This window comes from Cucumis sativus, chromosome 2 (genome assembly GCF_000004075.3).
Source record: "Cucumis sativus cultivar 9930 chromosome 2, Cucumber_9930_V3, whole genome shotgun sequence".
In the NCBI taxonomy this organism is placed as follows: Eukaryota; Viridiplantae; Streptophyta; class Magnoliopsida; order Cucurbitales; family Cucurbitaceae; genus Cucumis; species Cucumis sativus.
This window is the reverse complement of record NC_026656.2, coordinates 12,172,120-12,199,880: the sequence shown is the minus strand read 5'-3', so window position 1 is coordinate 12,199,880 and position 27,761 is coordinate 12,172,120. Positions and strand designations below refer to the sequence as shown.

The following is a 27,761-nucleotide window of genomic DNA, read 5'->3' as shown; positions in this document are numbered from 1 at the left end:
ACTAAAATTTTAAAATATAAATTATATTCTTAAATAGATTAATAATAACTTAATGTCAACAAAATCTTAGTAGATAAATAAGTCTAATATTTTTTTAAAATTAGAATTCAATTTCTTAATCGGTCACCAAACACATATTTGAAAGAATAATTTCTTGAGAATAATAATTAAATATATAGCAATTTTTTTAAAAAATGAAAATGTAGTAAAGTCTATCAATGATAAATTTCTATCACTCATAGACTTTATGATATATCGGTGATATACAAATATTTGTAACATGGTCTATCGTTGACGAACAGATTTTACTATATGTGCAATTTTTTAAATATATGCTAATATTTTGAATCTAATTGTCATATTCACAATTATTCATATTTAAAAACATAAAATACACCAATAATTTCTTTAGTTTCAAATTTATGTTATAAAATTCTCGAGGCGTATTTCCTAAAACACATATTTATAAAAAGTTTAAAAAATTTGGGTGCATTCATCTTATATGTTTCTATCTTTCCGGCACATAAAAATAAAGAAATTTGATAATTTTATTTTTATGTGGTGGAGATAGGAAGCACATGAGATGATAGCTGTACGAATCAAATGTCGATAGTCATTGTGCCACGAAAATCACTGCCAAAATTCAACATCATTATCTCGGTGCTAAATCGTATGGGTTGATTGCTTCTAGAATAACAGAAAGTCGAAAAAAAAAATCAAAAGTTTGAAAATAAGCAAAAAGAAATACCAAAATCATTTTCTCAATTTTATAGAGAAGAAAAAAAAAAGTTTTAGATGTATTGATGTTTAATACTATAATCAGTCACAATGTTTAATGTTTATAAGCATCCAAATAATAATAATTACTATACTTTCAATGGTAACATTAAAGTGATGGTGATTAGCAACATGCATTCCTACTACAATTAGACACTAAAACAGGATCCACAAACATGAACAAGAAAGTATTTTTAATTTTGGGAATGATGAATAAAATAGCTTCACTTTTCTCCATGCATCGGGATGAACACAACTGGTTTACTTTGATTAAACAATTCTCTGTGGGCTTTTGAATTTGGAAGCACATGAAGGTCGGCTCCTTCTCTGATTCCCACCTGCTACCGCTTAAAAGGTCAACTCCATTTCCTCCACTTGAAGAAACATTTGTTTTCTCTTTTTTTAAAACCCCATTAATCAAATTCCTTTCAAGGCCTTACTGCAACTTCTCACAACCTCAAGCTGTGTTGTTTGACTTGCATTGTACAAATTTTTATATGGCTTGGTTGCAAAACGTCAAACTGATGACTGGGTTTTTTTCTTTTTAAACAAAAAATCATTTTCTTTTGTTGATAATGGAGATCACTTTTAAAATAGTGGCCGGCAATCAAGAGATCAATGAAAAGGGGGGAAGGGGGACATATTATTATGTATACGTGATTATGATGAATTTGGGAATGGGATGCCATTTTGATCAGGATAATAGAACAGACAATATCTAAAGTCAACCATGGAGAAATGGAGAAATTCAATCTCATAATGCAGCTCAAGATTTTGGGGGCGCTTCAGATTCTTCCCTTTTACAGTCGTTGACTACTGTTTGTGGATTGATGTGACACCCCTTTCATTTGAGTAAAGCACGTAATTCATTAGCTGGAGATTGTTAACCTTTTTTTTTTTATTGCTTATGAAATTTGCCCCCTCCACATATTGTGCTTATATTTCTTTTTTTTTTCCACACGCACACCATCTGCTTGATAAAATTCCTCAGTGGGTTGTTACATCGTATTATTCTATTTGGTTGGCCGTGGACGTGAATCTGTTTATAACTTATCCCCATTATCGCTTTCCTCCCCTAGATTTCTACTTTGAAACGTTCAAAGTAATGGGAAGACCAACCCCACTAAGAGGTCTCTTTTGCTTTATCAAAAGTAAGGCTTCAGCCTAAAGCAGAGTTCTCTGTTGGTTGGAGGAGGATAAGAGACGGCCATCTTTATATCAGAGGGGTTCGTTGAGAAACGAAAAACTATCATTACGTGTTACGATTGAACAATTTAACACGAGGAAGAGGTAAAAATCTTTCTATGCTCCAGCTTTGAATACCTTGGACTGTGCAGTACATACTCAAGTTATACATACATACATATATGTATATATGTATATATATATATACACATACACACACACACACACACACACACACACACACACACACACATATATATATCAAATCTATAACTAGGCTAAGCACATTGCTAGAGTAAATAGCATATCATTTGACTTTTATCTTAATCATGAGACTTGACTCTGATTCTTTAGCTGGTGGGGGGCTATGAGTTACTGTATCTCTTTCTAAAAGTGTATTTTGTAGGTTATTCTTTGTAAAATTATATTAACATAGTAATTGCCATTTATGAGTGGTTGAAGTTGAATTGAAAGTCTACACACAACTTTAGTTCTTTTTTTCTTTTTCTTACTGCGTATAGTTTGTTCTAGAAGGCTAGGTACTTTTATGATGGTGGCTTCCTCAGCTACATCTGCTATCGCTTATCTTTTGACAGAAACTCTAGCCCTTGTTAAAATTGTCCAAAACCAAGACTTATTGATGAAAACAGCCTCTTCTTTACACCCTCATTGATATTAAAGCTTATCTAGCTGCTTAATTAAGGATGGAAAAGTGTGTACTTTAACAAAAAGATAATCCTTCAGCTAAACGTTTAGGAGAGGAAAAGCTTTGCCACCTCATTCACCAAACTGTTTCAAGGTTTTGGAAATCCAGGTATTCTCAATAAACCTCGAAGCATTCTCCCAGATCTTGTTTGGAAGGCAAAACCAAGAAACTACGGTTTAGACGGACTAAAATTGCGGCTGTGTTTTTATAGAATGAATCCCATTCACTTGTCTCAAAGCAGTCAGTTCAAAAACCCAAAATTTTCAAATGTGTCCATATCATTTTCTAGTAGTCATACTCAAGCTGACCTACTAGAATGTACCTAGCAATTGTCAATGATAGTAATTGGTACATGGGTTGAGTAATGACCAACTTATCATCTCATCTCAACCATGGAGTATATCTCTAGTTTAGTTTGGATAAAGTTGTCTCTCTCTAATCAATTGTTGGAGGAGGCGTTATTGATTGAAGTCTCTTGCCACCTGTCTATTAAACTCATTTGTTCACTTTCCTCTCTCTCTATTGTTATTGACAAAGTTTCCTCTTTGTGCAATCAAAAGTTTTTCCATGGTTTTGCTAATGCCAATATGGCATAAACCATAGGTTACCAATCAACATCTTTGGTTGTTGAGCCGTTCAAGACTTTCCTTTATTCCTTTTTTCAGTCTTTTTTTAGCTTCTAGTAAATGCCAGTCCACCACTTTTACCTATTTTAAGTTCAACTTTGCCCCAACCTCCATGATTGTGAATCTTTTGCTTAAAACCACAATACATGCACATGAAAGGTTTCAGAGGATCTTCCAAATGGATTACCATTGGGTTTTTTTCTCCTTCTTTTCTTGTGGGTCAAAATGAGGAAAAGCATCTTGTTTTTATTATTTCAATAGATTTATACAAGTAAATATATATTTTGCAAACAATAATAATACAGGCTATAAATGATAACTAACTTGGTAAGTTTGTTTAATAAATCCTGTACATATTGGGTTTAGATCATTTCTAAATTTTCATATATTTTATTTTAGTTTGTCAACTTTTGAATCTTTTGTTTTAGTCTCTAAACTTGGCATAAAAGAATTATTTGGTTCTTGTTGGTGATTTTGCATTGATCCTCTTAACAAAAAATTTAATTCATTTTGAAACTTGAAACCTAATTCTGTTACATCTGTCTTTTAATGCTCTAAAGGGAAAAGAAGTTAAATTAAAAAAATAATATTGTCTATATTAGGTTTCTGTAAAAATACATTTTTTGTGTAGAATTGAGGAAACTGTAAAGTATTTGTAGAAACCAATATAAAATAACATCAAACTATTCTCTCGTGGTTAATTCATAATTGGAAATTCATCTAACTGAATCAAGAATTCCACTACTAAGAGAACATGGCTTTAATTATTAATACTAAGTAGGAAGCTGTTAAGCACCAAGCATAAGAATCCATGGAAACCTCATAATCTAGGCCCTAGGGGGCTATAATCAACCAAATGCTGGTAAAAACAACCAACAAGTAGTTCTAGGAAAAAAAATATAATAATCTAAGTCACAGTCAAACGTTTCACTTTGGCCAAAGAAAAAAATGTATACAAATAGTAGAAATTATCTCATTGACTTATCCCCAATAAGTTTAAAATGAGTTCTTGCCTATGGCATCATATGCTATATTTAATTTTTAAAAACCACCTATCATTTAGGTCAAAACCAATAATATATTACATGACATAAAACTACTATATTCAAACATTGCATTTTAATCGTGTGTTTCTCATTGTCATTATGTCCAAAGTTCTACTGATATCCACAACTTCCAAATTCTCCTTGCTTTCAGATCATCACCAGAGAAAGATGGCTTTGCGTCTTCAAGTTACTTCTTGTTCTCTCATCCTCCTTGGTTTACTCATTGCAATGGTAAGTTTTATGGATTTACAATCAACTTCATGCTTAAAATAACAATTCTCAGTCCTTGCTACAATTTGAAACTGGTTTGTTTCTTTAGTTTCTAATCTCAATTCTGTTTCTTTTAGCACAGAGTTTTTTTTTAAAAAAATTTGTAAACAGGCTAATCAAAGAAATCAAAAACTTGAAACAAAAAATATTGCAAATTTACCCTTTGTTTCTTTCTGAATCAAACTTTGACACCTTAGCACTTGTTCTTTACTTTTCAATTCTACTGCAGGTTGTACAACAAAGTTCTGCTAGGAAATTAACAGATGGCTATGATAAAGACATCGAACAGTTTGTGAATCTGAAAATTAATGATCAAACAAACACTCATATAAAGGAAGTTGATGATGGTCACCCGAAGATGAGCAAAAATCATAAGTATGCTCATGCACCATCTCACATGGAGCATTTAGATCCTTTATTATATGTTTTCTTCACCTTGAGTGATTTGAAAGTTGGAAAAAAAATGCCTATTTACTTTCCTTACTCAAGGCCATCAGAAACCCCAAAACTTCTGCCTAAAGAAGAAGCGGATTCCATTCCTTTCTCTTCATCACAACTTGAATACCTTTTAACTCTATTCTCCTTTCCAAAAGACTCTCCCCAAGCCAAAGCTGTTGAATATACTCTTAAGCAGTGTGAGCTTGAATCCATCAAAGGAGAGACCAAATTCTGTGCCACTTCTTTAAAATCAATGTTGGATTTTGCTACTAAAATGTTGGGAGGTGATACCCAATTGAAAGTCTTGACCACCACTCGTCTCTCCAACTCCACTATCCTCCTTCAAAACTATACAATTTTGGAGGAACCTAGAGAAACAGTATCTGCAAAAATGGTGGCATGCCACAGCATGCCTTACCCTTATGCTATTTTTTACTGTCATTGCCAAGAAAGCAACAACAGGCTGTTTGAGATTTTGCTAGGGGCTGACAATGGTGACAGAGTGAAAGCAAGTGCCATCTGCCACATGGATACCTCTCAATGGGACAAAGATCATGCCTCGTTTAAAGTTCTGAAAACTAAACCAGGTGCTTCTCATGTTTGTCATTTTGTTTCTACAGATAGTTTAGTTTGGTTAGCTGCCTAATGTAACCGTCTGGATTACCTACCTACACATATATTTGCTTGTGCGGTTGATTATTTTTTTTATTTAGTTCTTGGTTTGATTATAGGTGGTTTGTAAGTTTTATATACTTATTAGTGTGTTATTAGTTGAAGACTTCTCTATGAATTATTTTGGTGTGTTTCAAATGCAAGTGTCGAGAGATTGTTGATATACTTGTTGATTTACTTCTCTTAGTTAAGAAAAGAGTCAACCTCAAGGAAGCTAAAAAAGAAAGCTAGATTCCGAGTGTTAATATGATTATATTCTAATTTTATACGTTGTAGCTACTAGAAAGTCATGAAGAGTATTGGCTAAATGTGATACTGATGAGATGAATTAACATCACTACTTTATGTTGCTTTTAATTTCTTCTATTATTGAACCATAAGCAACTTATAGATTGTTCTATTTTATTACATGTACTATGTATGAATGAAATACTTTATTTCTTTTCAATTTTATACATGGAATGCAATTGAAGTTTCACATTGGTTAGATAAAAAAAGATAAAATCAGATGATCATGGGTTCATAAGAGACAATAACATGAGTCCTTTTAGGTTGCAAAATCATTAAGATTAATATCCATAATAGACAATATTGTTATACCACTCTTGAGATATTTAATAATCATAAGTTGGTTGTTGCAAAGCAACGTTATTAAGCAATTTCTTTTAATTTTGGGTGTGATTTAATGTTGACCTGGTTGATATATTTTATGTTTGCCTTTGACAACATTACTTATAGCTAATGTTCTTCATAGGGATAACATAGTGCAAGGGAATTGAGTTATAAATTTAGATAAAATGTTTAGTACAAAATATATGAAAGGATGCCTAAAATCAACCCCTAATGAATGTGTTCTAGAGAAATTGGGTTTGCTTAGGGTCAAGTGAGATTTTTAAACAAAGAAAAAGTTTACGCATGAAAATGAATTTTTTATTTTTAGAGTTACTAGTTACGAAACTAAATAATGATTTATCGACTTTTAAAATGATATTTGATGTCATATCTTTTACGAGAAGGAAAAACCAAACATGTTAAAAAGGTTTGTTTTATTTCACACGCCTCGTCACGAGCATTCATTGAGAGGTGATACATTTAATTTTAGAACTAACAAAGTTCTTCTAGACTAAATGGAAGAATATTGATTTTTCTACTCATTTTGAGGCAAACTTCAACTCTTCTTGGGATTTTTAGTGCAAAAAAATGTGTTCTTAAGTCATTTTTGAAGTGATCTATATAATAAAAAGTGTTAGTCTCAAAGTTTTCTCATTCACTATATTGTTCAAACAAAATAATTTTGAATGTTGGTGGATTAATAACTTTTATGAGGTTGCTTGATTGATGTTTCTTTGTAGTTCGTATCATGTTATTCCTTTGAACTACATGGCACACATGCATTAAGCTACTTGTGAAAAGTTATTCTACTCATTTTATTTTTATGAATCAGTTAAATGTTGAGTGACATATCTCCATTAAGATGGCCCTAAATGTTATATATATATATATGAGGTTTATGACTTCTCTAAAACCCTTTAAACATATGATTAAGTTGCTCCATTATACTAGAAGGATCAAACGATATACTACTAACAAACAATCATAGAACTGATGAGCAAATAGCAGACAAAGAACCCAACTAACAAATAGAAAAATGAAAAAAAAAAGTTGGTGAAAAATAGCTAAATGCATTAGCTTTTACCTTGTGTTGAGATTTTTACATTTTCTCTTAGTTAACCAACCATTAAATTAATTTAAGGATCATTCAAAATCACTTTTTAAATTTAAAGACTAAAATGTATCTTTTGAAACTTTAGCAATTAAAACTTTCAATCTAATACACAAAAAATATATTTTTTTTACTAAAGTAAACTTGTTTGATTTAACATGTTTGGTTAACAGAGAGTAAGGATGGTGAATAGAGAGAGTGTATGCGGTGGTGTTATTGTGGAAGATGATAGAATTTCCACAATTCAATTTGGTATAGGCTCAGAACCTTCCCTTCTTCCTATATATTGACAATAGGAATTAAGCTAAAAAACAATCAACAACACTAAAAACCCCATCCCCATGTAATTCTTCAAATTCATCCTTAAATAAGTGGTAATGGTTATCAAATGTGAGAGAGTTAAAACTTCTCATATCCCTCTTCTCACGTGTGTGTTGTATGAGTATAAAAGTTTTAAGCTAAAACTACAAAAAAGAAAAATTAACTTTGTGGTTGATGTTCAAAAGATTTGTAGTCCAAATCCTCCTATCCCCATTTCTACTAAAAACGATTGTACTATGTTTATTTCTACTAAATAAAGATAAATAAAGATATTTTTAAACGTGAGATATTATATATATATATATATATGTAAGATATCAAATGGAGTAATTTTTATAAAAAAAGTTAGTGGACCTATAAAGGGGGTTACGAGCTTTTGAACATGACGTTGTTGACTTATGTGGTTAATGGCTCTTAATCCCTTCTCCAAATGGTTTTGTGTCCCCTTTCATTTTCCATAGGCTCATGAATGATGATGTTGTGATTTATTTATTCTTATTCTTTTTTTTTCTTCTTTTGTCAAGCAAATCTATTTCAAGTTTGTTTATTTATTTATTTTCTTCAAAACAAAAAAACCCAGTGAGAGTTGAGCATATCTTATCTTGAATGCATTTCCAATTCTATAGTTCTCTTGTATAAGTCAATACATGACAATTGACAAAATTAGGTCAATCTATCTCCCTACCTTCCTCTCCATTTTAAAATTGGATATCAACGGTTAAAAAATCAATCGTTTAATTTAAGATTGTTGTAATGTTTGAAATAATTATGAGTAAGTGTGTTTTTGAAAAAAAGAAAAAAAACGATAGTATGATGCAAATTAGTATTTGATAAATTTTAGCTTTAGACTTTGGACAAATTGGCTATAGCGTTGGATAAATAAATACTAAACTATTTTTTTTGTTTTCGGTATAATAACTAAAATATAAATTTTGCCTTTTTTTTATAATCTCTCATTTTATAAACAATGATTCGAAGTATTATATTCTAATAGTTAAAAGGGTCTTTTTAGTCTCTATATAGAACATGCATGTTTAGACTCTAAGTTTTAAAATTTGTATATTTTTAGTTCTCAAGTTGATAATAATAGGCCATTTAATTAATTAGTTTTCAAAATGTATCTTTTTATTTCATGATTTTTTAAGAATATGTTTAAGAAGTGCTCGAATTATTTTTTGATTGATTTTTTAAAATTAATTATATGATATATAAGATTAGAAAAAATAGTTTCGGAAAAGATATTGTTTTTAAGAATTTATTCTTCTAATTTAAAAATGTTATATATACTTATTTAAAATAAAAATATTAAATTATTTGAGAGACATTCTAAACCTATTTTTAAAAATTTGATTTTTAAAATGCACATTTTAAAAACTCAAATATCAAATAAGTCCATTATTATAATTCTACCAACTAAAATTGTACACTTTTAAAACAGAGTGACCAAATAAATACCATACTCTTTAAAATTTGAGGACTGAAAGGCTAACTTTTCCTCTTAAATGTCATATTTTGTTTACTATGAATTAATTATTTAACTATGAACAGAAATAACTTTATTTTAAAAAAGAGAAATTAATATGGTATGATTTAGCTTAAAATTGATTGTTCAACTTATGAAAATTTGGGAGAGTGACACGTGCACGCACATGTGGTCCTTGAAGTTTGAGATTTATGTTTATTTAGTCTTTAGATATCAAGACCGAGCAATCAAATCTCTAATATTTAGAAAATGTTCCATTTTTGTCCTTCCATTAATGTTTTCATTAGCTATTTAATTTTTTTTAATAAGAATAATTATTAAGATAAAAAAATTATTATTATTGTTATTTAAATACTTCTCACATTGTATAGGATGCAAAGACTTGTAGGCATTGATATAATTAAAAAGATGCCAAAACTACAAGGGAGCCAAGGTTACATCAACCTTTGTCTCCCCCATGATGAACCTACTCCATCAGCTCTACCACCCTAAGAATATAATCACCCAAGCAAAGAAATTCAAAATCTTTTCCCATGCAACCAACTATATGTTCATCTAAAATAATCATCCAATCAATGGTCAAATTAAATAAAATAACGATGACCGTGAAATGTCCTAAACAAAGAAGGATAACTTGACTTTTCTCAATGACCCACAACAAATCGAATTATAATGCAGAAACTCATCTCGAGAGTAAGCATTGGATTGATAACAATCACAATTGATTGCACTTATCCTATAATCATCTTTTAAAGTGCTTATAGAAAAAGTTATGTTTAATTTTGTAAAAAGCACTTATTTCATAAGTCATCATAAACACATATTAGTTGAAACAATTATCTTTACAAGGTGTTTGGACTCCCAATTCAAATAGGGGTGGATGAGTTATTATAACTCGCTCAATTTTGGATCTCCTATTACTATAACCAAATATTACAAATTCTTAACATAAAATTAATTGTATTTAAAAACCATTTTTTAGCTATAAGTGAACATTATTAATTTGAATAAGTTTTTTTCACTTTTCACTTAAATATAAAATAATAAACAACTACTAATTTACAAAATAATATTTTTCTAACTCAAAGTATAAAAATACTTTCATATTCTTTTAGTTTTAGTATAGTTGTAAAAATAAAATATAGGTAATTAAACTAAAGTTTGTAAACACAAACAAAAAAAAGAAATCAGCTATCGTTTTACTCATAAAAAATTGAAAACGTTTCAATCTTGAGTATAATTATTAAAAGAAGTGAATAGATTTTATTATATTTTATAAACTGTTTAATTTTTATATATATTTAAAAATACTCAATAAAAAATAAAATAGTAGAAAAAAATCAAACACAAATTCTCGAAAGTAAAATAATGTATTGGATAAAATTGTGAGAGAGTTGACCATCTTCATAATGGGAAAGCACTTAAATGAAACATATAATCCATTCTAATGTGAATGCGACTCGTTTTTTAAATACTAACGTGGACCAATCACCTTGCATCATACATCCACGTGTTCGTACCTCATTATTTGATTCATTATATATTACACTATTATTGTTATATATATATATATAGCGTTTACTTTATGTAAATCTACTTTCTTTCTTTTTTAATTGTGAAGAGTTTCTTTGGTCTTAATCATTTCAACAGCTTGTAGATAAGTTTTAAAAATCCTCTCTCCTTTCTCTCCAATCCACTTTTATTAGAAATATGCCTAACCTTTCAACACTTTGTTTCCTTTTATATTTTAATATAAATTCATATATATATATATAAAACGAAGATAAAACTAAATCCAAAACCCTAATCAAAACAAAGCACTAACACCAACTAGTGATGAGATGAAACTACGTAACTACATCTTCGATGATAGTAAGTTTTAACAAAAGGATCCTTATGAAGAGGTCCTTATAAACATCAAATTTACAGATAACTATAAGATGCAAAACTTTTTAGAAACTGAAATTGAATGCATTTGATGAATGATCCCTAACTTTAATTTATTCCCATTTGCAAAAGTAATAAATTAAAACAATTAACCAAACAAGTTAGAGACACCATTTAGAGGAGACACGAGAGCATGTGATAAACACACTAAGAAGAGGTGTTGGGTGACTCTCAGAGTATCTTCTAATAAGAGAGATGGTAGGAAGACAATAATCTCTACCTTTGTTAACTTCATTCATTAGAGGGATGCCCTAATATAATGCAATGAAAGTGAAGGCAAATGGTTAACATAAGTACCTAAACCTCGTTGGTGAGAGGAAGATGCTCTCTAAGCTTTCAAAGAAACCTTATGAGACTTTATAGCAACATATTTTCTTTCAGGTTTATACAAGGTGTTTGACCCACCAACTTAAAATAACCAACTTAGTGTTCACAATTCAAGATTAATGAATAAACTTTATACACTATTGAAGTCTGCATATTTGTTGATAAACTCCATCTTTCCCCTCTTTTTCTCTCAATTAATCTTCCAATGTTTTCAATGACTCCACTTATATCGACGACTAACTTTGACTACATGTTCCAACTAGCATCTTTGGTGGTCAACTCTAACAACATCATCGTCAAACAATTACCATCACCTCTCACTCAGACAATTACCACCTCTGCCAACTATCTACAATGAATCCACTTCCTCCAATCCAATCATCTCTAGTGGCCACCTTCGATGTCCAACGTTACGTGGCTACCACCTCTAGGAACCAACTTTGATGATCACCTTCGTTGATCAACTCCATCACTAATCTCTAACAAAACTAATAATTAAGTTTCTTGATAGCCAACCTATACTTTTAAAATTTTGTACAAAGTACACTAATGTGAAAGTATATGGTAATTAATTTTGTTGTTTGTACTAAAAAAAAAGAGTAAAATTATAAGATATATGTGAAGAATTTAAATTGACATCTCAATTGAGTTTTAAAAATAAGAAAAATATATATGCAATGGAAGGGTTAAACAAAAAGTTAACCAAATGAAAATAACCACTAGAAAAGCATACCTTTTATATTAAAAAGTTGCATCGGATACCTCTAACTCTCTTCACTTAAATTCAAAACTTTTTAACTACACAATTTCTAACTCTACGAACATACTAACTCCAAACTTCAAAACTAAGTTCCTCAAACAACAACACCTTAAAAAAATTTATACTGCTAGGAAGGAACAAAAGAAAAAAAAACAAATCAATGTGTCCAATAAGTCTTAACAATGAGAGCATCTCTTTGGGTTTCTAAGTAAGGGATCTCATAATCAACCTCACACACCTTACTAACCTTAATTTGGCAAGGAATCCATAACACTTACCTTTGTTAGGAGTGAAAACAAAGTCATGATTCTCAAAACCTTATCAAAATACACAACTATATAACTGAAAATAATCACACAACTTACTATATTTACTGTAATTGTTCATTCATCATGGCGAGTCGTAAACTCTCGTGACATATTCAATAATTCAATCCAAACGAAAAATTTAACTAACAAACTACAGAGACCTATTAGAAGATTATCAACTTTTAAATTTGTTACTTTTGTAATTTAAAAAATGTAGTGAGATAGATCCTATTATCATAACATTTCTTCTTTTTTGCTATTTTTGCAAACAACTAATTTTTTTCTTATTTTTATCAATTGGCTGCCCATTAAAAAGTATGCAATAAACACAGTTGACATTTGATTGGTCACCTGATTTCAAGAATCATCAAATAAAAAATTTTATTAAAAAAAATACATCTATATGATGAGAGCATTCTCAAAAGAACACTTTTTTATCACCTGTACATTGAGTTTCCAAATATAAATACATTGGTCATCTTCTTGACAAAAAAAACCTCCTAAAGAAAAATCTCTAATTAGAACAGAGAGATACATCTTGACATTCAACAGAAAAATGCAAGAGGGAATTTTTTTTAATTTGACTTCTATTTTCTACTTCCTTCTTGTTCTTGGTGTAAGCTTCTAAACCCATAAAATTGATTCTCCCTATTTGATTATTTCATATCTAAAAGAATAACAAATTCCTTTTAACTTTTCTTCTTTTTTTTTTGTTTTGGTTCTGCAGTGCCTTCAACAGAAGAACAGCTATGCAAGAATGTTACAGTCAGAAGTTGGTGATAAAGAGATGACTGAAACAAACAAAGATCCTACACTCAATGTTTTCTTCACACCAGATGATCTAAAACTTGGAAAAACAATGCCAATCTTTTTCCCAATCAAAAACTTTTCAGAAATTCCAAAACAACTTCCCAAAGAAATGGCTGAAAAAATCCCTTTCTCATTAGCAAATCTCTCTTATCTTCTTCAATTCTTCTCCATTTCTAAAGATTCTCCACAAGCCAAGGCTATGAAGTATACTCTCACACAGTGTGAACTTGAGCCAATGGAAGGAGAGACCAAGTTCTGTGCTACTTCTTTAGAATCCTTATACTTTTCGACACATGACTTTTTCGGGTTCGATGGGTCAATGAAAGCTGTGGCCACTGTTTATCCAAAGAACTTCAAGACAGAATTGCAAAAGTACACAATCTTGGAAGAACCCATAAAAATTTTGGCTCAAAGGATACTGTCTTGTCATATGATGCCATATCCTTATTTGGTGTTGTATTGTCATAGCCAAGTGAGTGATAATATTTTGTATAAGGTTATTGTTGAAGGTGAAAATGGAGATAGAGTTGAAAGTTTGGCTATCTGTCATGTTGATACTTCTGAGTGGGATAGTGATCATGTGGTTTTTAGAGTGTTGAATGTTGAGCCTGGTGAATCCTCTGTTTGTCATTTTTACCCTGAGGATAATATTGTTTTTGTTTCTGATGCTTGAGTGTATTGGGATAGTGTATGAATGAATCTGTAGGTCTCTCAAAGTGTTTTGTGTTGTTAAAATGGTGTGAAGTCTTTGAGTGTTCATGTAATATATCTGTTTTTTCTTTGCTTGCTTCATTGAATGAGTTGAATCTGTATCTATATGAAGAACTTGTGATTGATTTAGAAATTGGTTAGAATCAATATTTATGAAGAACTTACAATTGATTTAGAATGGATCATCTCTAGGTCCAAAGTGATTATCAATTGCAGCCAACCAGTAAGGAACTATTTAAAAAGCTAGAATGTAATTAGGATTTATGAATGGTAATCATATGAGTGTTGGAAAGCATGAGTAATCGAAGACGAAACGAAAATGAGACTAAAAAACGTCAAATAGTGAAAGAGTTAAATGTTCCATTTAAACGTGGATTTTGATAACATTACAATACAAACTCATTCTATTACGACTCACCAATCACCAAACACCCCCTAACAGTCACGACGATCAATTGGTTTTAATTTCAATAGTCACACCAGTGGGTTGGTAGTGATTGCTAATGATCCAAGCAACTGGTTGACAGCAGACATCAACCAATGATGAGAGGCTCAAGAGTTTCTTTGATCCATCTCTCCTATTGTTCTTCATCATCCATTGCAGTGGATTCAATCAATTTGATACAATACTATACTAGAGAACACGACGTAGGAGCAAAGATATCACGGTCCTAAAACCGAGTTTGTCAGTGAATAGCTAATCTTTGTCTAAAATTACTTAAAATGCTTACGACTTATTTGATAGAGAATTTGAAAACAAACATTTGTTACAATCAATAATAATAACTAAACAAATTTCCTAAAAGTAGAGGCACCAATAATTAATTATTCTTCCAAACCAAGTCTCAATCAAATCTATAAAAGATAGAAATGAATGGATCCATACTATTTAATTCTTTGTACAAGTCCTCCATCACAAGCAACGAGTAGTTCTTTGGGCAAAAAATATGTCAATTTTTGATGACATATTTTTTTTAATTCATACTTTAAAAGAAATTTTGTAGTTTATCATTACGTAAAGAACTTTTGTTTAATGAAATTTGATACGTAGATAAGAAATAAATAATAAGTCTCACACGAAAACTTAGATTCTGATATTTATACTTTGAAACTAATAAAGTTCAAACATTGTAACCAACTTTTTCAGCTCAATTTGCCGAACAGTAAACCCTTCATAGTATAATTGATTTTTCTAAAGCATATGATACCCAACAAACAATCTCAAATTAGACTTTAAGCATCGGGTCAAATTCATACTTTTTAACACAATTGGCATTCATTCTAGGGTTGTTTGGGGAAGGAAAGAGATACGGGAAAAGAATTATGATAATTCTTTGGTTACGAAAAAAGGTTCGATTATGATAACGTATGTTTGTGGAAAGGATTATGATATTATTTAAAAGGATTATGAAAATTATTTTTTATTATATTTTCAAAATTCTATATTTTAAATTAAATATACAAATATTCGTATATTTAACTTATCAAATTGCAATATTTTCATAAAACAAGTTCCCTTACTTTTCTTAAATACAATGTTAATTTGTTTATACCAACCTTTCGTGCCAATAAATTATTATTATTTAAATTCATATTCTAACTCCAATACACAAATTATATATATATTTAATTTATCAAATTTTAATTTACCAAATCATCTAAATTATATATATTTAATTTATCAAAATTTAATTTACCAAATCATCCTAGTTTTCATAAAACAATTTCAAGTAATTTCTTAGACTGACGTCCATTTTCAACTTTTTTTAAGGTCGTTACATTCGAATAAATTATACTTTTATTTTTTAATACAGTGATACACGATAAACAAAATAATTTCCAGAAAGAGAATTATAAACGAAAGTCAATTATATGAAACACGGAGCAAAAATTATTAATTTTTTAAAAAATTCATTTTCTAAATCCAATACACGAATTTTGTATATTTAATTTACCAAACAGTCATAACTTTTGTAAAATAATTTTCAATAATATATTTAAATATGACGTACATTTTCAAATTTTTTTGAGTAAATTCATTAATTTTTTTAAAAAAATTATATTCTAAATCTAATAAACAAATTTCATATATTTAATATTTAGTCCAAAGGCTTATAATTTTTGTAATGCATAAGAAAAAAAAATACAGGTCATAAATTTCTTAATTTTTATTTAGAATAAAACATTTAAAGGTAAAAAATAAGTAATTATGAAGTTAGATTAAATTATAAATTTGATCAATAAATAAAATAAATTTCGTTATTTTTAAAAATTGACAAATCTGCTGGACACATTCGATGGTTGAAATCATGACATAAAATTCAAATTCATATTGAATAGTTAAATTAATTTTCAAACTTGTTAAGAACCTATTTGAAAGTTTAAGAACATGTTACATTTTAGAAAACTGTTCAAACTGGCCAAATAGATAAAATCTAACCTTTCAAGAGTAAACTTAAATTTGAGAGTAGCTTTCAAACCTGCTTTTGGAGCATACTCTATTTTTCAAGATGGCTATCAGGATGAATTCTTAATGTTCAAGCTCTGGACAATGTAACAGTTCAAGAAGAATACAGTTTTCTCAAGAACAAGAATTAGATTAAGAATCTACTTGGCTGGCAAATAATAGGAATCATATCATCGTGTTCTCAATTGCTAGATCTTGATCATGATTGCCAGTGGTACGATGCCTGCTGCTGGAAATTCGAACTGAGACTTTGATGCTTGGAGATGACGATTCCACAGACTGAAATAAATTCCCCATTAAGAAGTCAAATTCTTGCATAATTAGATCACATGTGGCTGATTACCGTTTGATCTTCCCCAAAATGAAGCTCAGTATTCTGTTTCCAGCACACCGTCAATAAGCCCAAAATCTAAAGCCTGCAAGAGAAGACAGGTTTTTGGTGTTTCAATAATTTGTATTCTCTCTTTTTATATCCATCAGTGTCAAGGTCATTTAATGTGCACCTCGACTAATCTCACCGGACAACCTATCTGACCCTACAACATTTGGGTGTCAAGAAAACTCATAGGAAATTAATTCCTAGATAGGTGGCCATTATGAATTGAACATTTGACCTCTTAGTTGGTTATTGAGACCATGTCTCCCTTTTTACCGGTAGTCAACTTATGATGGTTCAATAATTTTTATTTTGTTATCTACTCTTTACCAATGTTTTTAGAAAACTAAGCCAAATATTGAAAACTAAAAAATAGATTTAAAACTTGTTCTTGTTTTTTAAATTTGTGGTAAGACTTTTTTTAAATTTTAGCAAAGAGTTTAAGAAAGATGAAAGACTATAGTAGGAAATTAAGAGAATAGATTCAGAAACCAATGGTTACTAGTTCAGGGGAGTTCGAATCAGGTAGCCGACATTCCAAAGCTGTGGAAAAGATTTTACCATACAGTAAAGATCCCAAGAAAACTTATTCTACTCAACTCTACTTCCTCTGTCTTTATCCTTCTTTTTCTTTTCATTCTTGACAAGACGGACAGCAATTATTTTGTTTAATGTTAATTCATGCACTAGATGTTGCAGGATGTTACCTCGGAAACTGACAAAAATCGATCCCTATCAATGTATTGTTGTATTGTCTCTATAGATTGGCCAGTAAATGCAGCATACATCTTTTCAATTTTCTGCAACAATAAATTCAAAGAACAATTAAAAATGATCAGAATGAAACCAAATACTGGAAAATAATTGACAGCAAAGTGCCAAGATAACAATGGGAGGAAACTCAAAAACACAGCCATCCAGTAGATTAAAGGATAAGAATGTATGCAACATATCGGACAAAGTCTGTATCTCATATTTGAGCTTTTTAGATTCTTAGCCCACTATTGTACACCTTGAGAGAACCATCAAAACTATATTGAGTTTCAAAACTATGCGTAAAATCTTAAGATCATCTTAAATATGTAGCCAGCGACCACCATAAAAGTTAAAGTCATTCTCCCAAAAACTCGTCACTTTTGAGCCAGTCTTTGACTCCAACTTTCAAATCTACTACTGTTAGCAAGGTGATAGGATTGGTATAAAGGGCTTATTAGGGTATTAACGGCATATTTCCATAATAATAATTACATAAGGAGTTAGTTACATTTGTTGGTTATAAATAGAGGGAGAGGAAAACGAAGAAGATAAGCCCTATTTGAGTGAGTGAATTATGTCTTGAGAGTTGGCTCAAGATAGGGTTGAGAGTGATCTCAAGAAGGGAAGGTCCAAGTATCTCAAATCACTTGGTTTATCGTGTATTTCTTATATCTTTTATATTCAATAGATCTGGAATTTTATTCTTCCAATGTGTTTAAAATATAAATCAAATAGTCCTGCCTAATTTCATGAATTATATTTCCGCCTACAATGGTAGCTTCCAAAAGATGATGAAGATAAGCAAATTTTCAATGGCCACATCTTTCCCAAAAGAGATGCCAGATATACCTATACTATATATTGCATTTGTAAATTTTATGGCATACAGCAATTATATACCAACCGTTCACCACCTAATTCCACAAAAGTGATTCAGGTCAAGATGTCACCAGACAGAAATCAAGCTTATGGTCAGTTAAAAGTTAGATATATGGTAAAACCATTTCTCATTAACTCTAACTTTTAATAATTTTTTGTTAAGTTATTGGTAGCAACAGGATTGAACATAATGAACAAAAAGCACATAGGCATGATCCAAAACAACGGCAAGACTTATGTGAGTAATACCAAAATAAGAAATAGATACTAACATTGCGTGATTGAACTGCTTCATTGACTTGACGTCTAACATCCTCCACATCACCCTGCACTCAACCAAGATCATCAACATTATTGCAGAACGTGAGTTAATATATTTTTTTGCTGATTCTTACTAGTAACAGTTTAAAATTACTAATAGAAGAAATACATATTGGGCCATTTCAAAACTAAACAAAAAGCATACTGTATGATTAAACTTGAAGTTGGTAAAGCACTTCTTACAAGGAAATATTAAATATAACACAACAGTTCAAGCAGTCTTACAACATTGGTCATTAGGGCAAAAGAACAAAGGAGGCATTAGAAAAAGCTTAAGTTAATACTTACAACAAATACTAAAGATTACTTTGAAATTTAATACAAAGAATAGCATACATTCTTCTCCATCCCTTTTCCTCTCATTTAATCTTAATCATGCTCCTTAAAAAGATGAGCTAATATTGCAATAACACTTTAGCCATACCCCACATCCACTTTGTGGCTGATGAATCATAATTCGAGAATTTGGCATAGCATAGCGCATTCCCTTTTCTCCACCTGCAAGAAGAAGAGCCCCTTGACTTGCAACAATTCCGAAGCACACTGTACCAACCTTAGGCTTTATCTGAGAGCACAAGTCAATAATCTCTTATAAGAAAATAATCCTCTTCCTTTCATATTCAAAATATGACAGAAAGTGATGATTGGATGCTCTAAACAGCAAACCAAATCATAAAAAGGAACCATAAGCTTGAATTATATGTTCTATTTAGCTAATTATTGTTACTGTTATCTTGTGCAAGACTAAAAAGCATGTAGCATAATAGATGTTGCCTCCCATAACGACTCATTGACTTTGTGAATCTTAGAAGTATCAAAAACACCTTTGATATCAAAATAAATAACGGAAAAAGTGGATATAGAAGCAATATAAACATACTAATAAGGCATAAAAGATAGGGAGGGAGATAGAGGGTGAGCTTTGCGATTACCCAAGACATACAGTCATAAATTGCTAATATTGAGTATGTACTTCCACCAGGGCAATTCAGATATACCTGATAAGGTCAAAAACTACGCTTACAAACAAATTAAAAACAAAAAATCCCAATCAAATAAATAGAGTGAGGAAAAAAAAGGAGCTAATTTTTCCTATTGCACACCAGAATATCTGCATCCTCATCAATTGTTGCTAGAGTCACAAGCTGTGATATAACTCGTTGTGCCACGGTTGAGTTGATAGGTTGACCAATAAATATAATACGGTTCCTAAATAACACAGAAGAGAGATCCAATGGCCCTCCTGGTGTCATCACAGCAGGCATAACGGGTGGATTATCTCTCCTAGCCACTATAGGTTCATAACTACCGAAGAGAAAAAAAAACATTTCATCATGTTAAAGGAATAAAATTAGAAGGCAGAATATCATGAAACGGGAAAAGAAAGCAAAAAATATAAAGGAATACTGCAAAAAAGATGTTGCATAGATACAATTTACAACATATATACATCGTCCCAATTTTAAAGAAATCCAAATCCAAGTTAAGTTAATTCATGCTAGTAAATAGAGAATAACAAAAGATATTTTAAACCAAAAATGCCAATGGGAAATAGTTCAAACCTTGTACTGGTGCGAAGAAAGTCTTTATCGTCAAGATTTAAAGGTGCCCCATTTGTTTTACTCGATAATCCTTCAAAAAGACGTGGAAAATCCAGTCACTCAGATTGTTCAATGCATCCTTATAGATGTAAGTGCCATTTCGGTCATGAATATCAATAAATGCAGCATGAACAAAAGAAATTCACTACCTTCAAAGAAATCAATGAGACCCAAAAGCTTTTACTAGTTAGCAAAGGCAAATTTAGTTATATATCATCTAACACACCGCTTATGGGCTTGAAATATAAAGAAGGTTTGAACACACCTCAAATCAACCTACTCAACCTATCGATACTAGACTCACAAGCTAGTAAAGATAAATTTAATTATATATCATCTAAATATATTATCAGAGAACTGACACCGATACATAAACGCTATGCAAAGAAGAAGTCCTCTGCAACAAAATTAGGGCATATACAAAAATTCAGAAACATCCAATTGCAGAAAACAGATTACCAATTGTGGAGGAGTCGCCATAAGGCCTCGGGAAAGCAGAGACTATGGACCTGTGTGAATTTCTACAGAAAAGGGAGAGGAAGAAGAATTTAGAGTTTCGTAGCTGGAGATTAGGGGAAATAGTTGAGAATAAACAAAAGGCATTACCTTCGAGAAAGTTGAGAAATGGATGAGGCTCGATTGTTCGAAGCGACAGAGAAACTGAGAGATGCAGTAAAAGGTGAAGCTACTACCATTTTGAGCGAAGCTTGTGAGAATGGCGCTGAGTTCTTAGAGCTCCAATATGAAACCAAAGAAAGAGACTATAGGAATTACAACAGTATCAACGAAGCTCCAAGATTAGCTTCCCATTGTACCACTCCTACATGTTTGCTTAAGGCCCAATGGGCCGGCCCATGTTTCAAATAATTCGTTTCTGGTTTTTCAATAAGAGATAGTTCGATAACAATTATATTCAAGAAAAATTGTAGATAGCAACTCAAAAAAATGACAAAAGACGGCATAAAGAAGAAACACTCCAAAAAGCTAGGTGTACCATTTTTTATAATTATATTAACCTCCAATTTACCCAATGATTATGGGATAATTTGTAGATTGAAAGCAGTATATTTTAATGGCTTCAATATGAGGTCGAATATCGCAGATTTCACAAAAAAAAAAAAAAAAAAATGTATTTTACGAACAACCTTCAACTAGAAATCTATGATTTTGTTGTTGGACAATATTGCAATGTAAAGCACTTATTTTAGCATGTTTAAAAATTGAAACTAGGTAACATTTAATAGGATCCATTTCTTTAGTAAAGGTGGAAGATATGAAGTTGTAGTTTGTACTATAGGTGTTGAATCATTAATGGTAGGCTTTCCTATTACTAGTAATCCTACAGGCTTATTGTTGAATAGACTTGGAATTGATTTATGTGAAACTCGCTTAACTTTCTTTTCATCCCTCTTAGCCTATGATTTTAAGGATTGGTCTTTCCTTTTGTCTAAATTGTCTCATCATCACGTGTCACTAGTTTTGCACTACTTAGAAATTTCAATACCAGTTTATTATATAAGTTGCACATTATTTTATAGCTTCTTAAGGAGACATTGGACAACCGTGTTAGTAGAAACTTTGTTACAAGTTCTTAGTATTTGCTTAAGTGAGAAATATTCTTTAAAGAAAAATGCAACGGTTATATATGCCTAGGAATTATTTAAGGTGTTACAATACATGTTTAGGAGTACAAGCAATTAAGTTCAGTAAGCCTCTTATGGCAATTAAGTTCAGTAAGCCTCTTATGTACTTTTGTTTTATCTCACACGCATCTTGTACATTCCAATATTTCACTATACGTTTTGAAATCAAATTGCTACATGTCCTAAGCCATTTAAAGTGATTCTATGCATGTTTAATAAGTCTCTTAGGCTCTTATGTTTTATCTCGCATGCATCCCACATATATCTTTCACATTCCAAACTTTCACTATGCATTTCAAAATTAAATTGCTACCCCTCCTAAGTCATTTGGAGTGGAGTGTTCTATGCATGTTTAGTAAGTCTCTTATACCCTTATATTTTATCTAGCACATTTCAAACTTTCAATATGGGTTTTAAAATCAAATTGCTATCCCTCTTAAGCTATTTAGAGTGTTTCTATACATATTTAGTAAGTTTTAGGTCCTTATATTTTATCTCGCACACACTCCAAACTTTCACTGTGTGTTTTAAAATTAAATTGCTACATTTTCTAAACGATTTGAAGTGATTCTATACATATTTAGCAAGTATTTTAGACCTTAGAAATTTTATCTCGTACTCATCATCCAACACATTTTAAACTTTCGCCATAGATTTCAGAATGAAATTGCTACCCCTTCTAGTTAGTTTGAAGTCAAAATTTAAAAAATCTATCCCAAAAATCTTTTATACTTTTTTTTTTTTTTTTTTTTTGCAATCTCCCAAGAATATATTTAATTAGGTTGAAGAAATTAGGAAATTGGGAAATTTGATTTCCTCTCTTCTTCGCCATATTCCGATCTCAGTTCTCTCTCTCGACATCTCTCACTGTCTCGGCTCTCCTAGGCACAGCGCCGCCCACGCACGTCGCCGCCGCTCCGCTGCTGCACCTCCGTCCAACATTCATCCAGCCTCCGTAGTCTTGTGCCGGTGAGCTCTCTTCCATCTCTATATTTCTTTCTGCATACCGTTTCCAACGCGCTGGTCATGAATTTCGAAAAAATGGATTAAAGACGGGCAAGAATGTATAGAATTTAAGGTTGGATGCAATGGAAACGAAAGAATTTTGAAGCTATAAATTTGATTTTTCACCTTAGTTTTAGAAATGAAATTTTGTTCCAACCTTCTTCGTAAAGAGTAAATTGCTGACGCTTTTGATCTCCCCCGATTCTCCTCCTCACTTGGTAATCCATCTCTTTCAGTTTTCTGAGCCCTTCACTCTTCATTGCTCTCTCCACAGCACCCAACAGTTTACAGCAGAAAATTTGTGGTTTGCTACTCGTCCCACTTTCTGTTTCGGTATTGAAATCGTTGCTTATAAAGATTGAACCGAACCCAAAAGGGAGAAACCTGATACGCTTTTCAAGTTTGTTTTTCTTAATTTTGGTGGGTTGAATTCAGAGGATTCGATGGTTTTCACTGCCATTTTCTTCTTTTCTTCCACCTCCGCTGGGGACTTTTCAATTTACGCCTCTCTTTTCTATTTTCGTAGATTATTGTCTTCCCTGTGCCTCATCATTATGAGTTTTTCTAAAAGAGAGAGACATATAGCTTGAACAAGTTTCCCCTCATTAACGGAAGGTTTTCTTCTCGCGGAGTGCCATCCCCATTTTATAGCTTATCTTTCACTTTTTGGGTTCAATGCTTTTAACTCGTGAACAAATTATTGATGATGTTAGATGTTTTATTAAATTTGCATTCACCGCTTAGCTTAAGCTTTTGGCTATCAAGTTGTTTCAGGATGTTATGGGTTCAAGTACTTGCAATGTTTTTTCCTCTCCAATTAATATACATTCACACTTGCTTGGCCAGTAAGGGGAGTGTTAGATATGATATTAAATTTTTCTTCACCCATCAGCTTAAGCTTTTGTGTTGAGCTGGTGATTTAAGAGATGATCTGCATTGTTGAATGTATTTTCCATTTTTATTTCCTTGAATCGTTGCATATTTTGCTGCTAGAAATCATCTTAAAAGGCATTAGCCTATTGAGTTTTCACCCCTAGCTGGTTGGTAGCCCGGTGTATATATCTATTTCCCTGCCCCCTTTTCTAGAAGAGAAACAATGTCATTTCAATGGCATGAAGCGAGAGAATCCTGACACATCTGTAGGTGAATTACATGAACGTTCTCCAATTAGAAATTAGCGAAGGTAGGGTATCTGCATTATGTGTACATAGTATGACAAAGAATTAGGTTCATAAAGTTACCAAAAGAAGAGAGTATCCGTGAAAATTCTATCAAGAGTCAATTTTAAAGTCCTCTTTGCAACCTGGAAAGGGTGACCCGTCAAACTTAAAGTGGGAAAATCAAAGATAGTGTTAGGCTAAGGTATGGAACAATTGAAAGAAGTTAAAATAATATCCCCTATCGACAAGTACAAAGACAGTGAGCAAATAGGTGGATCTCTTAAGCTGCAGAACACATAACACACCAAGATGGAGAAAGGTGCAAGGGAACTAATTGGGATTAGTTTGGTAATAGTAGGGGGCGGTCAGGTAATTAGTTAGGAAGTTGGTTAGGGTATTTGGTTATATATAGAGGTAGGGGGATTGAGGGAAGGAATCAAGTAGTTAGTGATTTACTTACAGCATCATATATTCATATAAATGAACACACAAAACGTTTATGTTTTAGTTTTTGTTGTCAGGATTAGGAATACAAACATAGTCCCATCCTGGCTAGGGAAGGAAAAGATCCATGGTATATAATTGAGGATGCTTATCAGTTATCTCCATTGGACCATTGGTATAATCATTTTTAGGTAAAGTCAAGAGCAAACCATGAGAGCTTATCTTCAGAAGAGTATCTTACCGGTTGCCATTGTCGAAATATGTTGAGGGTCCAAATCATCTTTAACATTTGTTTTTATTGAATAATTTAAACAAATATGGGTTCTTTTACACAGTTTGTAGGCTAAAGTGGCATATGAAAGTTTAGGAACCAAAATGCAATTGATATCTAAGTTCAAGTTCTTGCTTGTATTCTCGTGCATATTAGCATTTCCCAAGAGACTAGACTCTAGGTACTTACTTCCTTGGTTACCGTATATTTAGGTATCTGATATGGACAGCCTAGTGGACTCTTTAAATAACGCATATCAGGAGTTTGTTGCTGGAGCAGCTAATGTTCTTGAAGCAAATGAAGCCTCTGGGGCTCAGAAGACAGCAGCAACAGATGCCGCTCTTGAGAATTTTAAACAAAAATGGGAGCTATTCAGGGTTGCTTGTGATCAAGCAGAGGAGTTTGTAGAGTCTGTGAAGCAAAGGATAGGATCAGAGTGCCTTGTTGACGAGGCCACTGGTTCACTGGCTGGCAAGTCTGGGCAGTCTGCCACCACTAGCCTTCCTCCAATCAGTGCTGTTCGATTGGAACAGATGAGCAAAGCGGTAAGATGGCTCGTGATTGAGTTGCAGCACGGCTCAGGAGCTGCTGCTTCTGCTTCAGCACACTCTCATCAGTCTGCTCCTTTTGATGCTAGATTTACTGAGGATGCAACCCAATAGGTACCTATTATCTTTTGAGGTTATAACGTAACAAGTTCTTGTTTTCTGTTTTGCATGAAATGGCTTTTTTGGTTGGCGGTGGAGCGTTTACTGTGTAAGATAATCGGCTTGAGCTTTAACTATACATGAAAAAGCGGATCCATTTGTTCTGTATCTATTGTTAACTAATATAGTTTCATGTTCTTTGTACTTGTTTGTTTTTCTTGGAGGTTTGGTGGGGAGAAATTGTCTCTAGTATATATACTAATGTGGGGATTCAAAACTAAGGTGTCTCCAGTTTGTGGATTTGATTTCATTTGTGTTATTAAAATGCATAGAAAAATATTTCTATTTAACATTTAGTTTAGGGGTAATTTGAGAGAGTATTATGCAAGATTATAATAATCACGTGCAGCCACCGTAAACCCCTCATTTGCTGTGTACTATTTGTTACACTTTTTGCTAATTGATATTCATCTTTTCTTTATTATTTGATACAATGTTTACTATTTCCTTTCCAAACTAAAACAATCTCCATTTCGAAAATACACTGTTATGACCAAAACTAAAATAATCTATACTTCAAATACAAACTATTATAACTCAACTATAATAATTTAAGACTATAATAACTCATTTCTTACTCCAAATGTTTCCTAAGGAATAAGAGGTTTGAGAACATTTAAAATTGTATTTTAGGTTTCATCTCGTCTGAGAACATTCAAATATGTGTTCTAAGTTTTTTAAGTTTCCTCTCGGAGTGGGAGTGGGATTAGAGGTTTAAATTTCCATGACATGGAATATTGTTTCATTTTCACTTAGCATTTAAAGCCACAAGTTTCAAAATTCCATGCTATTCTTAACAAATATACAGCCAGCTGGAAGTCATAATTTAGAGTTAAATTATTTACTTTAAATATAGAAATGAGTTCATACCTTATAGTCTAAATTACGATATAAATAGGTCTAAATTATTTACTTTGTTTAAAGTGAGTATTAAAAAAAATGAGTTTTTATATGGTCAAACCATGTATGATTGTCTTATTCTTCATTTCGTCCTTTTCTTTTCCACTCCCTTCTTCGATAATAAGTAATAGAGATCGAAGAAATAAGACAAAATTAATACTTTTTATTCATGTGATTATAAAGTTATGAAAACATTTATGATTTTCATGTTTTCATTTGAAAGTTTTAAAGTTAGTATTTTTTAAACTTTTAAAATAAAATATACATTTACTTAATTTAGAGGTATTTTGAATAATTTAATCTTCGTAATAACGTTGTAACTTGAAATTATTTCTATGGAATTAATGTAATAAAAAAAAGAACATGTTTGGACTCTATAGGACTTAATTGATAAATATCAATGAGATCAAAGTGGATAGAGGTGGGATGAGGTTTAGATATATCAACCTCTTTAATATGAGTCTCTAGCTTAAACAAAAATGATGTTTGTCATTAATTGCTGGAACCCCCTAGAGGATAACTCATATAAGCTTAACTCTAATGCTTCCTTCACCATTTGAGCAATGAGATCTAGAGTGAGCAATTGTTTGTAATTCTAACCGTGAAACATAATTACGATAAAAAAGAACTTTAAATTTCATTAGTATTGTTGAACTTGCTGTTCTCCTCGATGAACTTAATATGGTGAGGAAACAATTATTTGTTATTTATGGGTTGAAAGAGATTCAATGATTCTCTAAAGCTAACTTGAAGGTCATGAGTTTTTCAGCAAAAAAAAAAGTTCAAACATTTGTGATGGCATTCGAGTTTCTTTTTTTTTTTATACAAGAGGTGTTGTTTTTAATCTTTTCTCTTTTGTCCACACATCTGTGACGCACGACAAATCAAATCTTATCATCTCTAGCTTGATGACTTTCATAGATCAATGATGCATCTAGTGTTTGATAACTTCTTAATGTATTGTTCTTCTTTGTATTAAATAAAAAAAAAAAAACAGATACACATTACTTTTACAGTTGGTGTGATTAATGGCTTTTTAAGAAAATTATTTTGAAGTACAAACTTTTAAGAATATTTAAAAATGTAAGGAAATATAACTTTTGATGGTACAAATAAATATA

The 27,761-nt window shown here is 31.5% G+C and overlaps 4 protein-coding genes across 8 annotated transcripts; 3 read left to right on the top strand and 1 right to left on the bottom strand.

Moving 5' to 3' along the window:
• Positions 1-957: 957 nt before the first annotated feature.
• Positions 958-5,885, top strand: LOC101213695 (BURP domain-containing protein BNM2A). Of its 4 annotated transcripts, none has more exons than XM_031880540.1 (5): positions 958-1,132; positions 1,476-1,638; positions 1,857-2,067; positions 4,492-4,571; positions 4,840-5,885. In XM_031880540.1, exons 4-5 carry the CDS (start codon positions 4,509-4,511, stop codon positions 5,692-5,694), a joined length of 918 nt encoding a protein of 305 aa, XP_031736400.1. In that variant the 5' UTR covers positions 958-1,132; positions 1,476-1,638; positions 1,857-2,067; positions 4,492-4,508; the 3' UTR covers positions 5,695-5,885. The 4 variants fall into 4 exon arrangements, with proteins under 4 accessions (XP_031736400.1, XP_031736398.1, XP_011649230.1 ...); XM_031880538.1 differs by having other exon boundaries at positions 1,769-2,067; XM_011650928.2 differs by lacking the exon at positions 1,476-1,638.
• A 7,164-nt stretch (positions 5,886-13,049) lies between these two features.
• On the top strand, positions 13,050-14,217 carry LOC101217535 (BURP domain-containing protein BNM2A). The gene is made up of 2 exons (XM_004148820.3): positions 13,050-13,205; positions 13,317-14,217. Exons 1-2 carry the CDS (start codon positions 13,146-13,148, stop codon positions 14,070-14,072), a joined length of 816 nt encoding a protein of 271 aa, XP_004148868.2. The 5' UTR covers positions 13,050-13,145; the 3' UTR covers positions 14,073-14,217.
• Positions 14,218-16,537: 2,320 nt separating this feature from the next.
• Positions 16,538-21,290, bottom strand: LOC101213940 (ATP-dependent Clp protease proteolytic subunit 6, chloroplastic). Its single transcript, XM_004148806.3, has 9 exons — positions 21,117-21,290; positions 20,970-21,031; positions 20,472-20,541; positions 20,013-20,214; positions 19,842-19,907; positions 19,334-19,474; positions 18,861-18,914; positions 17,661-17,753; positions 16,538-16,993 (listed from the first exon to the last, which is right to left on the bottom strand). The coding sequence occupies exons 1-9, from the start codon at positions 21,203-21,205 to the stop codon at positions 16,946-16,948; spliced, it is 825 nt and encodes a 274-aa protein (XP_004148854.1). The 5' UTR covers positions 21,206-21,290; the 3' UTR covers positions 16,538-16,945.
• Positions 21,291-22,935: 1,645 nt separating this feature from the next.
• LOC101214182 (mediator of RNA polymerase II transcription subunit 32) lies at positions 22,936-26,030 on the top strand. 2 transcript variants are annotated; one of them, XM_031880495.1, is made up of 3 exons: positions 22,939-23,122; positions 23,395-23,462; positions 25,246-26,030. In XM_031880495.1, exon 3 carries the CDS (start codon positions 25,255-25,257, stop codon positions 25,693-25,695), a length of 441 nt encoding a protein of 146 aa, XP_031736355.1. In that variant the 5' UTR covers positions 22,939-23,122; positions 23,395-23,462; positions 25,246-25,254; the 3' UTR covers positions 25,696-26,030. The 2 variants fall into 2 exon arrangements, with proteins under 2 accessions (XP_004148855.1, XP_031736355.1); XM_004148807.3 differs by lacking the exon at positions 23,395-23,462 and having other exon boundaries at positions 22,936-23,122.
• The last annotated feature ends 1,731 nt before the right edge of the window (positions 26,031-27,761 follow it).

Bases quoted from the DNA above. Each gene is read 5' to 3' on its own strand.
- LOC101213695 (XM_011650928.2), top strand. From the start codon at position 4,509: ATGGCTTTGCGTCTTCAAGTTACTTCTTGTTCTCTCATCCTCCTTGGT. The intron at 4,572-4,839 runs GTAAGTTTTATG...ATTCTACTGCAG, and splicing joins TTGGTTTACTCATTGCAATG to GTTGTACAACAAAGTTCTGC.
- LOC101213940 (XM_004148806.3), bottom strand. From the start codon at position 21,205: ATGGTAGTAGCTTCACCTTTTACTGCATCTCTCAGTTTCTCTGTCGCT. The intron at 20,215-20,471 runs GTTTGAACTATT...TCTCTTCGGTAG, and splicing joins TTTCTTCGCACCAGTACAAG to TTATGAACCTATAGTGGCTA. The intron at 18,915-19,333 runs GTATGGCTAAAG...GGTTGAGTGCAG, and splicing joins AGCCACAAAGTGGATGTGGG to GGTGATGTGGAGGATGTTAG.
- LOC101214182 (XM_004148807.3), top strand. From the start codon at position 25,255: ATGGACAGCCTAGTGGACTCTTTAAATAACGCATATCAGGAGTTTGTT.
- LOC101217535 (XM_004148820.3), top strand. From the start codon at position 13,146: ATGCAAGAGGGAATTTTTTTTAATTTGACTTCTATTTTCTACTTCCTT. The intron at 13,206-13,316 runs GTAAGCTTCTAA...TTGGTTCTGCAG, and splicing joins ACTTCCTTCTTGTTCTTGGT to TGCCTTCAACAGAAGAACAG.